The sequence below is a fragment of the Narcine bancroftii genome, chromosome 4 (genome assembly GCF_036971445.1).
Source record: "Narcine bancroftii isolate sNarBan1 chromosome 4, sNarBan1.hap1, whole genome shotgun sequence".
Classification (NCBI taxonomy): domain Eukaryota; kingdom Metazoa; phylum Chordata; class Chondrichthyes; order Torpediniformes; family Narcinidae; genus Narcine; species Narcine bancroftii.
Window position 1 is genome coordinate 7,860,923 of NC_091472.1, and position 17,490 is coordinate 7,878,412.

The 17,490-nt window shown below is 44.6% G+C and overlaps 1 protein-coding gene across 6 annotated transcripts in view; it reads right to left on the bottom strand.

The window, feature by feature from the left end:
- adgrg6 (adhesion G protein-coupled receptor G6) overlaps nucleotides 1–17,490 on the bottom strand; it is a 174,685-nt gene that overhangs the window by 114,857 nt on the left and 42,338 nt on the right. For 5 of the 6 annotated variants that reach the window (XM_069930716.1, XM_069930712.1, XM_069930711.1 and 2 more), the window contains exons 3-4: nucleotides 9,859–9,959; nucleotides 150–494 (exon numbers count right to left, since the gene is read on the bottom strand). In XM_069930716.1, the coding sequence (XP_069786817.1) occupies nucleotides 150–494; nucleotides 9,859–9,958 (445 nt within the window). In that variant the 5' untranslated portion in view covers nucleotide 9,959. The remainder of the gene's footprint in view (nucleotides 1–149; nucleotides 495–9,858; nucleotides 9,960–17,490) is intronic. The other variant, XM_069930713.1, reaches the window with a different exon arrangement.

Consider the following 17,490-nt stretch of genomic DNA (forward strand, 5'->3'; position numbering starts at 1 on the left):
TGTCTTGTGAATGCATTATTTGTACATGCATTATGTCTGGTTGTGTGTCTGCATGTTTTGCACCGAGGACCAGAGAATACTGTTTCGTCGGGTTGCACTTGTGCAATTGGATGGTAATAAACTTGAACTTAACATCACTTATCACATACCTTGTCTGTAGGTAGTACTGAATCCCCTCTTTTGGACGCTAAAGTCAGTGGCGAATTTGACAATCATTCTGTTCGTGGTGGAGTTCAATGTGTGACCCTTTGCGGTGACACCGCAGAATATGATCTCTTCGGCCCCCGTGTTAATTGAGATGAAGTCATATGGGCATCCTTGAGCTTCCTCCAGTTCAAAGTTGTGGAAAGTGAGCTGTATGATGAAGCCAGGAGGAGCCAGGATGGTCCACTCACAGTTTAAATTCGAGACATAATCCTTGGGGTAACATGGGGATGTGAACTGTCCTGAGGGATCGGTCAGAGTTTCTGTGCAATCTGAGCAGCTGTATACTGCTGAATTTCAAAAGAAAGAGAAAATGGAACATTGCATTTACGTTTGTTAGCTTGATCTCTGAAAACTGGTTGCGACACAAGAGTCCCAGCAAGTTGGGAGGAAGGAAGATATTGCCAAGCCTCAGATTCATGCAAAGAGTGAAGTGTTTCCCAGGTCGAAAAATGCTCTGAAGTCCAAGTCACATTCAGCACAGAATTGGAACATCGGCAACTACAGCCCGGACCACCTGAGGCTTCCAAGCACCCAAAATGTTCATGGTTCCCATCCAAACTCTGGGTCCCACACACCTCTCTGATTCCACTTTGAACTGCGGGAGTAATCATGACTTCATGGATGGGTTGGGGATGGTATGACAGACAGATCAATGTGTTAAACAGAGGGCTGTTGAAGTGTTGACCGCTGTTCAGTCGGAAATGGCCAGCTTCTACTTTTCCCTAAGATTTGCAAACCTAGTGAGGTAAAAATCTACTAATTTCCGTTTTTACACAACTCATTTTAATTTAAACAAAACAGCCCTTGAAGGCCCTTCTGGCCATCGAAACCCATGCAGCCCAATTAACCCATCAACCTCCTTTAGTTTTTTGGAGGATGGGAGGAAACCGGATCAGCCGGAGGAAACCCATGCAGGGCACAGAAAGAACATGCAATCTCCTGACAGACGATGTCACATTTGAACCTGGGTCGCTGGCACAGTAATGGTATTGCACTAACTAACCCACATCCAATCTCAACAGACAATTGAAATCTTCTTTATTCTTTAGAACACAGTCAATAGGGGTAGAATGAGGCCACTCATCCCCTCAATCCTACCCCATTGTGCAACATGATCATGGCTATTCTAAGATGGCCGCAACTCCTTCCTAGTGCCATTCTTCCATTCCCCTCCTCGATCTATCCAGCTCGTGTGTGAAAGTTGTTCCTGGCAACACAGCAGTAGCACATGGTTTTCAGTTTAAGCTCATTCCCCCTTGATACAGACCCAACTGAGGAAACTGATTGCTTCTACTGTTCAAATTGAGCCCTTTATCAATGAGCTCCAATTCTAGCCCCTAAGAGAAGTTTCCTCTGTGCTGGAATCAGTAAGAATGTGGCTCATCATTTACAATGTGATGTTTTGATTCTATATGAATCCTGGGGATTCTCCCTTTCCCCGGGTATTTGAATTTCTGCTTTGTCCTTATGTTCTTTATCCTTCTTGCTCACCTTCATTAATTTCCCCCAATTATTCTTTCCACATCCCTCTATGATTCACAACAAAGGGTCCCAACCAGAAACTTACCATTCCTCCCCACAAATGGCCCATTGAGTCCCTCCAGCTACTCTTTACTTGCTTGGGATTCCAGTGCCTGTAGTTCCTTGCATTTTCCCTCAAGGGTTTCCTCCTCCCTATCTCCTCCAGCCCTGGCAACCTCCGAAGCCTGACATGCCTCCAACTGTCCCATCCTGAGATCCCCATTAACCCATTCCCTTTGCCGACATGTCTACCCATGATCTCATGAACCGGCAGACTGTCGCCCGCCCGTAAGTTGGAGGAACAACATCTCATATTCTGTCTGTGTACCTTCCAACATGGATAGCATTAACTTCTCTGGTTTCTGGAAGCCACACCCCTTCCCCACATCTCTCCCATAAATCCGTCTCCCTCCCTCTCTCTGTTCCTTTTTCCTCTGTCTCCTTTCGCAGAACCAAAAACAACCCCCACCCTCAATCAATCCTCATATTTCCTCTTTAACCTCTTATCAACCATTTTTCTTTTCACCCACATCCCACCTTAAGTAATTCCTTACTAATCACAGGGCACCGATGGCATAAGGATTACTTAAAGTGGGATGTGAGAGGGAAGGAAAAGGTTGAGAACCACTAACTAATCATATCCAATTAACAGCATTTGTCAGTTGGTCTGAACTCCTCCCCTCTCCCATTTTTCCCTTTTCACCAGTTGTTTAATTCAGATGCCTGTCTGTTTTTTTTATCTCATACCTTAAGGAAGGGCCTCAGGCATATTTCGTCACTTATATATCTTTACCTCCTATGGATGTTACGAGGCCTGCTAAGTTTCCCCAGCATTTCTGTGTGTTTAGTGCACCCCACCACAGGCCAGTGACAGATTTTATTTTAAATGCTAGACTCCTTGGTCATTCTACTTGATGACTAATATTGAGCCAAACGGGATCTCTCTGCAAGAGCCAGTGAAGTGGCAAGGACAGGATTAGGTTCCTTACTTTGTCCTGCTGTGCGGAGTATCGAAGCCAAAGGGCACTTCCACCCTCTAGTCAGAGGTATCTTCCAGCATTTGCCGCTGGGATTGACTTCAGGTCAGGAGTGGAACTGGAAGCTCAAGCATGTCCATAACTTCGACTGACCAGAGACCCACATTGACTCCAGAACTTCCTGGGTTCAAGTATCACACGGCAGCTGTGAACCATCGGTGTTTCTACTCTCAGCTGAGAAGAGTTTGAGTCCGGTTGCTGTAGCAGTAGAGAACTCCAATGCTGTGACCATGTTAGATGACATAAGGAAAGGAAGCCGCAGATTTAGCAGTGATGAGGCAAAGGAAAGAACATTGCAGAGAGCCCAAGGACTGCCCACACCCATCTTGAAGGCAGATCTTTATGTTGCAGGAACTTGGTTAGTTTTTTTTGCATATTTGCAACAGTCGGTAGTGATTAAAGCAAGCCATTAGACAAAGCAGTTTTGTTCCCTCAGAACCTACCCTAACTCTAACCAGAAACAATTTCAGGTTCACCAATAGTTCTGCACTAACTGTGAATATTTATTTATCCATCCTTTTTTATATATTTATTACCTATGTTCCTGTTTCATGGCATATTATTCATCGTATAATTTCGACAGCTGTGTTGGTGTATTAAACATACCTGTGAAATAAACTCTCATTTAATCTCACCTTTTTTATTTCATTTAAATTCTTGGCTGATAGATATTCCTTTGTCAACATTTATGATTTCCTCTGACAGGTCCACCTCATCTCCATACCATAGCACATAGGAGCATAAATAGGCCATTCAGCCCATCAAGTCTGCCCCATGAGCTGATCCATTTCCCCACTCAGCCCCACAGCCCGGCCTTCTCCCCATAACCTTTGATGCCCTGGCTAATCAAGAACCGAGCAATCTCTGCCTTAAATGACCCCGGCCTCCCCAACTGCCTGGGGAAACAGATTCCACAGGTTTACCTCCCCCTGGCTGAAGACGTCCCTTCGCACTCTGTTCTAAGCGGACACCCTTCGATCCTGAAATTGTGCCCTCTTGTCCGAGTACTCTCCCACCGTGGGAAAACCATGACATCGACTCTGACCATGCCTTTCAACACTTGAAATGTTTCGATGTGATTGTCCCACATTCTCCTAAATTTCCAACAAGGATAGGTCAAGAGCTGGCAAATGCTCCTTTTCATTCCCAGAATCCTCCTTGTGGACCTCCTCTGCACCCTCTCTAACATCAGCACGTCCTTTCTTAAATGAGGAGCCCAAAACTGCTTACAATCCTCCAAGTGAGGTCTCACAATGCGAAGGTAACTCTTCTAAGAAGAAAGCAGGGCCCATCTTTATAAATATTATTGAATACCATTCACGTTGTACAAACGCTCAATGTTGTATTGCATTGCCAGAAATGCTTGTTGCCATATTTGCAGTGTATTGCAACGCTGCCTGATCTTTTGAACTCTGATATTGAAATTGAGCACTTTCTGTCAACAAGATCAACATTTCCCTCAGCACAAACCTACCAAATAACATCACATTCATGGCAACTCATCAGGTGTAACATCTTTTATTTTCTTCAACAGTTGTGGCACCTTGTGCCTTTCTCTCTCCATTTCAGGCTTCGTAAGCAACTCTACTCAATACTTTGATTTGTGAAGGCCAACAGGCGAAAAGTTCTCTTTGCAACCCTATCCACCTGTGATGCTCGGATTTCTCTTACAAAACCCTTCCTCGCTCCTCAAAACAAGATTTCAGACCAACCTGTTCCATTAACGTTCGTTGATCTGAAACAACAGCTCTTCTCTTTCTCCCCAGATGTTGCCTGACCCATTCAGAATTTCCAGTGTTACCTGCTTTACTTGAGCTACGATGTCATTTTACTTCAGAATTTGTTCTGCGTCTGACCATGCTCATGTTACACTCGGGATATTTTCCTACGTTGAAAATGCTATATAACTGCATGGTATGTAGCACTAATAAAACTGCCCCTTGTTAATATGCCCTGTCTACCAAGAAACAAAGAGATGATTGATATTTTGTACACATAATTTCTTAAGGCATTGCACAACGGGGATTTTAATTGACGAGTCTCTGTTGGGTGGGTCTTACTGTGATTCCTTCAATACAACATAGAAAATGGTCCTTCTGCCCATCTAATCCATCCTGAACTATTATTCCGCCTAGTCCCACTCACCTGCACCCAGACCAGATTCCTCCATACCATACCCCTTCCATTCACGTACTAGTCCAAATCTTCCTTAGAGGTCAAAATCGAACTCACAATTACTTCAGCTGGCAACTCATTCCACACCCCCACCACTCTCTGCAAGAAGTTCCCCCTAATGTTCCCTTTCGACACTTCCCCTTTCACCCTTAATCCAAGTCCTTCAGTTCTTGTTGCACCCAACCTTAATGGAATAAAGCCCGCTCGTATTCACTCTATTCCCCTCATCATTTTGTACACCTCGGTTAAATCTCCCCTCATTCTCTAATACTCAAGGGAATAAAGTCCTAGCCTGCTTTACTTTTCCCTGTAACTCAGTTCCTCAAGTCCCAGCAACATCCTGGCAAATCTCTCTGCACTCTTTCAAACTTATTGCAATATCTCCTGCAGTTACCTGACCAAAACTGCACAGAGAATTCCACATTTGGCCACACCAATGCCATATACAATTTCAACATAACATCTCAATCCCGAGACTCAATACTTTGATTTGCGAGGCCAATGTGCCAAAGGCTCTCTTTACGACCCTAACTACCAAGGGCACCAGTTTCAGGGAATTATGTATCTGTATTCCCAGATGCCTCTGCTCTACCGCACTCCTCATTAGTGCCCCTCCGTTCCCCTTGCGTGTCCTCCACGCCAAAGAACCCGATCCCTGATAAGTGTCAGTCTACCTCCGCCAGGGGGCTGAATCTGGCAGACTGTTCGCCTGCAGCCGAGGACTCGGCTCTGAGCCAGAAGAGCCTGGATGCCTTCCATGTCCCCGTGAGTCAGTGGCACGCTGCCATTTCCCCAGAATCTTTCAATTCGTACGGACAGGAGGACACTCAAGGTACACCTGTCTATCCACAAGCAGCTGAGACCACAATGTAATATGAAATGTGTGCAAGAGCAATAAATACAACCAGAATTTATTTTTCCAAAACATAAAGTATATTAGTTGCAGATTAGTCATTTTATTGAAAGATGATTTCCAGGAAGAAAGGCAATGGAACAAATGAGAAACGCTGACAAGAGACGAGCAGCAGTCTAAATAAAACTCCACCAAATCAAAGCTCATTCTAAATTATATCAATCATACCAACACCTTAATTTAACATCTGCTGTTGTAGGTAATGCCATGTAATGTTAACGTAGTACTTTAAAATTCTTCTGTCCTGCAGTTTGGCACAGGTGTTAAATCATCTCCAATCTAACAGCAGCTCAATCGGTCACAATTTGTACAGAAAATAAAAGCAGGAATGGATCATTCAGATCTCTGAGCCTGTTTCACCATCATTCCATATCACCCATAGAACCACAGGACATTACAGCACCGAAAACAGGTTCTTCTGCCCTTCTTGGCTGAGCCGAACTGCTATTCTGCCTGGAGTGAAACACAAAAGGCTGCAAACGTTGTGATTGAAGTTTAAAAAACTCAGAAACGCTGGAGGAACTTGGCAGGTCTTGCAGTGACACAGGTTGGGAGATCGCTTCATTGAGCACCTCAGCTCTGTCCACCCAACAGCATGGATCTCCCAGTGGCCACCCATTTCAATTCCCCGCACCATTCCCTTGCCGACATGTCTAGCCATGGTCTCATGCACTGCTAGACTGAGACCACCTGCAAATTGGAGGAAGAACGCCTCTTCTTCTGCTTCTGTAGGGGCACCCTCCAAATGGAGGGCATTAACATTGACTTCTACAGTTTCAGTTAGGACCCCCCACCCCCCCCACATCCCTATGTCTCCATAGCACTTTTCATACTTGTATCCCAGTAAATCAGCTGTTCGGTGTCCCAGGATAGGAATGGGGGTTTGGCCTTTCACACTAGATCACTCGTAACTGGGACACTGAATGCTTTCACACCTGCAAGGATTTATCCCTAGCGTTTGGTCTGTTCTACCTTCAAAAGGAAGTGCCTGTTTCACACTTGCCTCATCTCAATGCTGGCATCTGCAGACACCGGGGATTGTACTAGGGGTTGAGGCCAGCAATCCCCGGCATGAGATGATGTCATCTCATGCCGGCATTGGACAGATTTTGCTTTCACACTTTTCACTTTAAAGGCTGACTGGCGCTTGATTCCTGGGATCACTGGCAAGTGTGAAAGGAGCTTTGTCTCCTTTCCTTTAGCTCTCTCTCTCTCTCTTTTCCCTTCTCCCTCTGTCTTCTTTCCCCCAGCTTTATTTCCATGGAGATTGAAACAACCCACCCACCCCCCCCCACCCCCCCACTCATCAATTCTCACCTTTCCTCTCTCCTGTGTCCTATCTATATCCAATTAACACTTTTTGGTTTGTTGTTCTGTACTCCTGCCCTGCTCTTTTAATTCAAGGGTCAACCTACTCTTTATTCATTCCTTGAAGAAGGGCTCAGTCTCGAAACGTGGGTAATATATCTTTACTTCCTATGGGCGCTGCGAGACCTGCTGAGTTCCTCCAGCATTTCTGTGCTTTTTTTTTTGCCTGGTCCCACTGACCTGCACCCAGTCCCTATCCCTCCATACCTCTCCCATCCATGTACCTGCCAAATTCTTCTTAATTTTCCAGCTGAAGTGGTGAATGCAGGCTCAATTTTAAAGGTTAAGAGGAAATTTGTCCAGGTATGTGGATGGGAGAGTTAAGGAGGGCAGGTCAGTGGGACTAGCCAAAAAAAATTGGTTCAGCACAGACTAGAAGGGCCGAAGGGGTCTCTTTCTGTGCTGTAATGCACTATGGTTCTAAATGTTAAAAATGAGCCCGCATTCACTTCAGCTGGAAGATCATTCAACACTCTCACCATTTTCTACATGAAGAAATTCCCCCTATACTTTTCACCCTTAACTTATCCTCTGGTTTGCATCTCAACTAACCTCAGTGGAAAAAGCCTACTGGCATTTATTCTATGTATAACTCTTCATAATTTTGTGTACCTCTATCTAATCTTCTACATTCCAGGAGTAAAGTCGTAAGCTGTTTAACCATTCACTGTAACTCAGTTCCTCAATCCATAACTCTAACCGTAACCTTAACCTTGTACCAAGCAAGCTCTACATCTGAATTCTGCAGTTCCAAACAAATGCGCTTTCATCGGAGAGATTATTAAGTATAGAAGCTGGGAGGTTGTGTTGCAATTGCACAAGACATTGGTGAGGCAGCATTTGGAATATCGTGTTCAGTTATGATCATCGTGTTAAGGGAAAGATGTCGTCAAGCTGGAGAGTGCGCAGAGAAGATCTACGGGGACATTGCCTGGTCCCTGGGCCTGGATCCGGGGGCCTGAGCCACAGGGAGAGATTGAGCATGCTGGGGCTTTATTCCCTGAGGCCATAGGAGGATGAGGGGTGATCTCACAGAGAGGAGAGGAATAGATCAGGTGAACGCAGGAAGACTTTTGCCCAAAATGGAAGCATCGCAACCAGAGGGCAAAGATTTAAGGAGAAGGGGAGAGATTTAACAGGAACCAGAGGGGATAACAGTTTTTTTTTACACACAAAGGGTGGTAGGCATATGCAATGGGCCACTGGAGGAGATAGTTGAGGCAGGTACGTGCGGTGATGCTGCTATGCCATTGGTACTGTATCTCTGTGTACGGCTGGCCAGCCTCCCCTCTGTAACTCATCCCCCTGGAATTCCCCAGTAAAGGCAATTATGCCTCTTTCAGGGCGAATCCTGGTATCGGACCAACAACAGAAGCATGTGTCCAGTCTTAGGGTTAAAAAAAAAGCCTATCGTCCAGTAACTCCAGTCTTTTGATAAGAGTATCAGTACGAATGCAGCGTTTAAGAAACATTTAAGAGGAGAGGTTTAGAGGGAGATGGGCCAAAAACAGGCAGGTGAGACAAGTATGGGTGGGGACATTTTGGTCGGCTTTGGCAAAACCATAAAACATAGGAACAGAACTAGCCTATTCAGCCCATCGAACCTGCCCTGCCATTCAATCAGGAGCTGATCCATATCCCCACTCAACCCCACTGCTCAGCCTTCCCCTCATAGCCCTCGTTGCCCTGGCTCATCAAGAAACTATCGATCTCTGCCTTAAATGCACCCAGTGACCTGAGGTGAATGGCTTGTTTCCGCACTGTGGTTGTGCGACCTGTTCGGCTGCAGTAAGAATTTCAGAGAATGTGCACAATCTGTATTAAAAAAATGCTTTATGATAATCATGGAAAGTCCACCCCATTTAGACTAAGAGTTCAGTGATTAGATTGGAAAATGGGTCATCACCCAACCACAGGAAACAATCTTTTCAGTAACATTACCCACCACAGCAGGCTTTCGGGTGTTGGCTTTGACAAACACAAAATAAAAACAATACTTTAATTAAATTAAAATAAAACTTTGTGTTAAATAAAGTTTTGCAATGTTTAAGCCAACCATTCTCAACAGGGTCCCTACAGCACCACCCCCCTCCCCCCCATCCCCCACAGGGACCACAGCGCATACAAGTGAAAGCCTTGTGTTCTTTTCACCTCACGACACATAAATATTTTTTAATGTATTTTATGTAGTTGGTAAGATAGAAGTACAGGTACACTATCCTTTATCCGGATATCTAAAATCTGGAAAGCTCAAAAATCCAGTAAATGGGGAAAGAGGCGGCCGGGCGGCCGGCGCTTGGGGGAGGTAGCCGAGGGACCGGCGCTTGGGGGAGACGGCCAGGCGGCCAAGGGACCAGCGCTTGGGGGAGACGCCCCTTCGACTGGAAGGGGGTCGGGGTGGATACGGCAGCACAATTCAGGTGGCCTTTCCGAAATCCAGAAATATCCGAAATTCGGAGCACACTGTCCCTCAAGGGCTCTGGATAAAGAAGAAACCAAAACTTGACTGCTTCGCAGGGAAAGGGGCCCATAAATTTTGAGTAGAGTCTTAAGGCGAATAAAGGTTGAGAATGGCTGTTTTCAGAAACAATTGGCCCCTGAAATGGTTCTTTTCTCTCCCTTCTTTTTTGTGCTTACCTGTGGGACTGAGGCAGCTTGTGAGGACAACCAGGAGGTAGAGGAATGTCCAGTCACACCCTACTATGTGGACGTACCACAGCCTGGCCTTGTGGGACATCCTACAGTAGACAATTGAACACACAGAGAAGCACATCGTCAGGAGAATGATCCATTCCCATTCCAAAGGAAATGACATTTATATTACCTTTTGTGTATTAGCACACGACAGTAAAAGAATCTTGAAAATCAATGCACAAATAAATCACCGCATGGCTCGGAACATAATTCCCAAACGTGCCAATGTCTTCATTCTGTGGCATGGCTCCGTAACATAAAATATGGCAAAATAGGAGGTCAAGGTCACTTGGCTCATCAAACCTACCCACCATTCCACTGGATCTTGGACAACATTTTAAAATTCAACAGTTAATCAGAAATTTGAATTTAGAACCATAGAACATTACATGCCCCTTGAGTCCTTCAAGTCTGTGCCAACCATTTTTCTTTTGGCTAGCCCCACTGACCTGCGCCCAGTCCTTCGCCCTCCATACTCTCCCATCCATGTTCCTGTCCAAATTCTTCTTCAATGTTAAAATTGAGCAGACATTCAGCTCTTCAGCTGGCAGCTCGTTCCACATCCCCACCGCTCTCTCTGTGAAGTAGTTCCCCCTTTTCACTCTTAGCCCATGTGCTCCAACTTACATCTCACCTGCCCTCAGTGGAAACAGCCTCGGTCTATTCTCTCATAATTTTAAATTCCTCTATCAAATCTCCCCTCATTCTTCTAAGTCCTAACCTGCTTAACCACTTTCCCTGTAACTCAGTTCCTGAAGTCTGGGCAACATCCTAGTAAATCTTCTCTGCACTTTTGATATCTTCCCTCTCGTTAGGTGGTCAAAACTGCACACTATCCTCAACTGTCTTATAAAACTTTACCATAACATCCCATACTCAATTCTTTGATTTATGAAGACCAATATGGCGAAAGATCTGTTCACCTGTATTCTTCGATCCCTCTGTTCTTCTGCACACCTCAGTGCCCTACCATTTACCATGCATATCTTTCCTTGGTTAAATTTCTATCTTCCCTGGTGGAATTTGAACTCTTATTTCTGGAGAAATCAGGGTGGTTGTCCAATAACTTAAACCATTTACCTCCATGGCCGATTAGCTTCAACTCCCCATCAGTGCCATTCTCCATTGCCTACCTACCTTTACCCATGAATTCATTTCCTTAAATCGTTTCAAAAATTATGCCCCTATAACCCTCTAAGGGTAGAGGAACTGCAGAGATTCAGATCCCTCTGTGTCCCTCAGTTTTAAATGATAGATCCCAGAAAGGAACAGCATTCAACAGCAAGGAAATGGGCTCTTCCGCCCAACTTCTACGTGCCGACCAAGTTTGTCCCACTCGCTTGCCCATATCCTTCCCTCTTCTAATTCTATCCCTCATTGGAGATTTTTCACTCTCTTTAGGATCTCGTATCTTTCAGTAAAGTCACTTCTCAACTCTAAATTGTTGAGGGTTGGATAGGTAGCATAGCTGTTAGTGAAACACAATTACAGTGCCGTTAGAGCATTGCTATTACAGCGGATGGTTCTGTAATAGCATTGTGCCAACTGCTATGCTCACCATGCCACCAATCTCAGCCCCTCCAGAATCATGGAAAATAGGAGCAGAAGGCCATTCTGCCCTTCCAGCCTATACTGACATTCAATACGATTGTGGCTTATCATGAGTAGTGTCCGAAATAATGCCCTCAAGTTTTATCTGCTTCCGAACATAGACCATAAAGTAGGCCATTCGGCCCATTAAATCCACTTTCCTGTTCCATCATGGTCTGATCTATTCTCCCACTCAGCCTCACTCCCCTGCCTTCTCCCCATAACCTTTCATACCATGTCTATTCAGATACATATCAATCTCCACCTCAAATAATCCTTGAAATCTATTCCTGTCGTCAACCGCTTTGTTGGACCTGAGGAAATGTAATAAGACCCCAGCATATAGGAGCAGATGTAGGCCATTCAGCCCATCGAGTCTGCTCCATTATGAGCTGATCCATTCTCTCACTCAGCCCCACTCCACTGTCTTATCCCCATCATCTTTGATACCCTGACAATTCAGATACCTAACAATCTCCGATCATAGAAAATATTTAAGGCAATCTACCCTATCTATACCCCTCCTAATTATAGACACTGCAGACTGTTTGTGGAAGTTGTTCCAAGCTTTCTGTTTTAATTTTTAAAAAATTATTTACAAGTTGATTCTGGCCATTTAAACCTGCGCCGTCTAATTACACCCAATTAACCTTCAACCCTCTTACGTTTTGGAGGGTGGGAGGAAACTGGAGAAAACCCAGGCAGACAAGGGTAGAATGTAAAAACTCCTTACAGACTGCGGCAGATTTGAACCCAAGATTCTGGGTCTGTAATAGTGTGGCACTAACCATTGCGCTAACTGTTTGCAGAACCTAGAGCAGTGAGACTTCTAAAACAATTCCCTTTGACCTTACTATTTATTAATAATATTTATTATATTTACAAAGCAGCAGTTTCCAAATCTTTTCTTTCCTCCATAAGTAATCCCTATGCCACAAGTGCTCTATTAGTTAGTACAGGTGGTCTATGGGTGGAAAGAAAAAATTTGAAAACCACTGTTTTAATCGTCCCTCATTGACTCGTTATGTGCACGGTTTCATATCTCCAAAGGAAATAGGCCAATTGCAATTTTTCTCAAGCAAAATATTTCAGTAACAACTTGGTCTAGAGCAGGGGTTTTCAACCTTCCCTTCCCTCTCACATCCCACCTTTAGCAATCCCTTACTAATCACAGAGCATCAATGGCATAAGGTGGGACGTGAGTGGGAAGAAAATGTTTGAAAACTACTGGTACAGAGGTTCTGTAGCACACGTATTATTTTTCTGTATGTAGGTTATGTCCACGTGTGTGTTTGCAGTTTTGTGCCATGAACCGGAGACTGCTGTTTCGTCAGCTTGAGCTCTTCTCGGATCCTGGGGACCACCTCGACTTTTGCTAATGTTGGCTCCTCTGTTGTAAGCTATTTCCAATTTAAAAATGCTGCTCAATGGGTTTTCTGCAAGACTCCTCCCGTGATGACATCATGGAGCCTTGCCACGGTGATAGCGCGGCAGAGGAATGTGGGAAGCTCAGCGTAGCTGATTTTGCAGATAAATTAATACAAGATCGAATCATAGTCAAACTTTCATATTACATAGAACATAGAAGATTACAACACAGAACAGGCCCTTAGGCCTACGATGTTGCGACGACCTGTGTGTGTGTGTGTGTGTGTGTGTGTGTGTGTGTGTGTGTGTGTGTGTGTGTGTGTGTGTGTGTGTGTGTGTGTGTGTGTGTGTGTGTGTGTGTGTGTGTGTGTGCATATATAGAGATACATATATATCTTTAAAAAAACGAAACCCTCCGTACGCCATAGCCCTATATTTTTCTTTCATGTGCCTGTCTCTCAAATGCCCTTATTGTTCCAGCCTCCACCATTAACCCCTTGCAAGACATTCCAGGCACCCGCAATTCTCTGTGTAGATAACTTACCATTGACGTCTCCCCTAAACTTCCCTCCCTTCACTTTGTTCGCATGTCCTCTGGTGTTTGCTACTCCTGACCCAGGAAAAATAAAAGGGCTCTACTAAGTCTCCTCTCATCCTTTTCACTCTAACAAAAACTGAATAAATTTAGGCCCAGGAGCCCGTGTCGCCCAATTTCACCCAATTGACTTACGACCCCCAGTACATTGTTGAAGGGAGGGAGGAAAGGAGAGCGCTTGGAAGAAACCCACGCGGATATGGGGAGGACGTATAAACTCCTTACAGATAGCGCGGGAATCGAACCCCAGTCCCTACTAGCTGTGCAGACCTTGAGTCTTGAGGAATTCTGGACAAGTAATTACAGTTCCTCATTCCTGATTAGTGAAGCACTGGAGAGGGTGCAAAGGAGATTTACCAGGAATAATACCTGATTGTTAACTGAGCTAGGGCTTTTTCTCTTTAGAGCGTAGAAGGATGAGAGGTGGCTTAATAGAGGTCTACAAGATTATGGGAGGCTTAGATAGGGTGAGTGGCTTGCACCTTTCCCCCGGGATGAGACAAGCAAACATAGAAACATAAAGCATAATACAGGCCCTTCAGCCCACAAAGTTGTGCCGACAGGTCCCCACCTTAGAAATTACTAGACTTACCCATAAGCCCTCAATTTTCCTAAGCTCCATACACCTATCCAAAAGTCTCTGAAAAGATCCTATCGTACCATGTCAGCGCCAGAACGAATGTTAGAGGGGGCAATAGTGTATTGGGGGTGGGGGTGGGGCACAGTCAAATGCCTGGGGGAGGGGCGGGGTTGCTGTTATCATTATCTGCCCCTACGATGTAGATGCTCAGAGCACGACTTTTATGGCGTCAAGCATCATTAGCTTGACACACGCTAGTGATGCCGGAGGGGGTGGGGCTGGGTCTGACAGCGGGCCATGGCTGCAACCTTATGGGGGCGATAGCATCCTGCTTGGGGGGAAATGCCTGCTGATGCCCCCCTTGGTGCCGACCCTGCTATCGTATACACCTCTACTATCACTGCTGGCAGCCTATTCTAGGCATCCACCCCTCTCTGTGTAAAAAGACATCTCCTCTGTACCTACTTCCCAGCACCTTAAACCCACGTCGTCTCGTAGCAACCGTTTCAGCCCTGGGAAAAAGCCTCTGACTATCCACACGATCAATGCCCCTCATTATCTTACACACCTCTATCAGGTCACCTCTCATCACCAGAGATCATCTGTACAAGGTGAGGGAAGGAACATTTAGGGGAGACGTCAAGGGTACATTATTTACGCAGAGAGTAATGGGTGCCTGAAATGCATTGTCGGGTGCAGGCTGGTACAATGGGGACATTCTTTGACTGGCACCTGGATGAGGTTTATGGCCATAGGGTACAGAAGATTTAGATTGTGGAGCAGGTTTAAAGAGGTTGGCACAACATTATGTGCTGAAGGGACTGCTCTGTGTTCTATATTCTAAGTAATGCTTGAGAAACATTCAGCTTGTTTCCCTCTGACATTTGGCAATTTCTAAGAGATGATCGTCTGCATTTTCCAGATATAAATATGAAGGAAAGGTCGGTGTGTGGAAATAAAAGGGCTCTCCTATTTTATTCTGGCATTGCCTCTGTGCCTAATATTAGCCACAGGAAGAAGGATGAATATCAGTTTGAAACCTGCTTGAATTAAATAAAGCATGCATTCCCAACCATTTTGATGATTTTTTTGGGCAATCTAATACTCAAAATACTTCTCCAATTTTTGGAACTCTCTTTACTAATGATTCATTGCAAAGTAACAAGATTCTTATGTTGAGGTTTTGAGGGATTTAAGGTAAATGTATGATTCCATACATTAGTTCCTTTTCCACAGATTAAGACCCCGGGGTCCAAATCTGTGCATCACTCAAGGTCACTGCACAGGTTGATAGGATAGTTACGAAGGCATATGAGATGCTGGGCTTCATTAATAGGGGAGATTGAGTTCAAGAGTAGAGAGGTCATGTTGCAACTCGACAAATCTCTAGTAAGACCACACTTAGAGAATTGTGTTCAGTTCTAGACTCCTATATACAGGAAGGATGTGGAAGCTATAGAGAGGGTGCAGAGAAGATTCACCAGAATGTTACCTGGATTGGAAAATAAGTCCTATGAGGCAAGGTTAGCAGAGCTGGGTCTTTTCTCTTTGGAGTGAAGAAGGATGAGAGGAGACTTAATAGAGGTCTACAAGATTATGAGAGACACAGATATGGTGGACAGCCAGCACCTGTTTCTCAGGGCAGGAAGAACAAACACTAGAGGACATGAGTACAAAACAATGAAGGGAGAAATGTTTAGGGAAGACACCAGGGGTATTTTTTTTTATAAAGAGAGTTGTGGGAACCTGGAATGCCTTGCCAGGGATGGTGGTGGAGACTGAAACATTAGGGGCATTTAAGAGACTCTTAAACAGACACATAAATAAAATATAGGGTTACAGAGTAGGGAGGGTTTAGTACTTTTTTTTAAGGAATATATAGGTCAACACAACATCAAGGGCCTGTACCGTGCTGAAGTTTTCTATGTTCTAAGTATCAAAAAAAAGTCCAGATGCCAGATATCTGAAATAAAATTGGGAAATGGTCAGGTGGCATCTGAGGAGAGAGAAAAAATGAATTAATGTTTCAGTTCCCAGTTGTCAGAACTTGGAGAGAGGGAAAAAGAATTATGGTTTCCATGAGTGGGAGGAGCGAGAATTTCTGGTAGGGTGAGACCCAGTGGATAAATCAGGGCAGATTCATCATCTTTGTGTTGTTATTGTAAATGATAAAAAGGTAGAACACACGGAATCGAACAAGTTGGCCCAGGCTGGGTAACTCTATGACTCGAGGAAAAGCTCAGCCAAAATATGGGCTGTGCTTGGATGCTATTATACTCTTGTTCTCCATCTACAGGAAGAGGAACCCAACTCATCCAGCCTCCCCTTAACACTGCAACATTAATATTGCATCCCAGGCAATATTCTGCCGAATCTCCTCTCTGCATCCTCTCTTCTGCAATCATACAGTCTTATATGTACTTGACCTCTTTTCTAGATTTCTTGCCCTGCCATGGCATTCTTGCCCATTGTTCACAACAGGTACAGTAGAGTGATGAAGGTTCAATTTATATCCATATACAGGAAGTTCGCCAACTCATACTTACGAACAAATTGTGCCCCCAATTCGCGCATGTTCATAATGTTACCTCACAAATGCCCCTTCCGGTATGCAAGACACCGATGGAACAAGAGTAGGTGTTAACTTTTAATCGTGATTTTTTTTCTATCTAAACTGCTTCTTTAATATTCTTTTTTTACTATACTAAAACAAACATTTGACTCACACTAAATTTGAACCGTATGTATCTTTCCAACTTATCTACAAATTCGACTTAAAGACAGACGTAGGAACGGATTTCGTTCTTAACCCGGGGATTCCCTGTACACAAGATACAGTGGAGAATTTTTCCACTGGCTGCTCCGCAGAGTCAAACACCGTAAGGAAAATACACAGAGTCCTTTCCTAGAACATAGAAATCTACAGCACAGCCCTTTGGCCCACAATGTCGTGTCAACATAATAAATGCCTCTAACTGTTTAGAATTTCCCTACTGCATAATCCTTCATTCTTCTCAGCTGCATGTACCTATTTAATAGTCTCTTAAAAGATCCTATTGTTCCTGCCTCCAACACCGCATTCCATGTACCCACCACTGTCTGTGTGTGAAGAACTTGCCTCTTACATCCCCCCTGTACTTAATACCAAGCTCCTTAAAACGATGCCCCCTCACATTAGCCATTTCAGTCCCGGGAAAAAGCCACTGGCTATCCACACAATCAATGCCTCTTATACTCTTGTAACTCTATGTTCTCTCTCTCCTCAAGGACCCTCACCACCCAGGCCATGCCCTCATCAGGAAGGAGGTACCGGAGCTTGATGATGAAGGTCCAATGGTACAAAACCAGCCTCTTCCCCTCCACCATCAGATTCCCGAACGGACAACGAACACTTCCCCCATTTTCTCTTCTTTTTTCAAGACGCAAGTTCGAGCCAGATTTG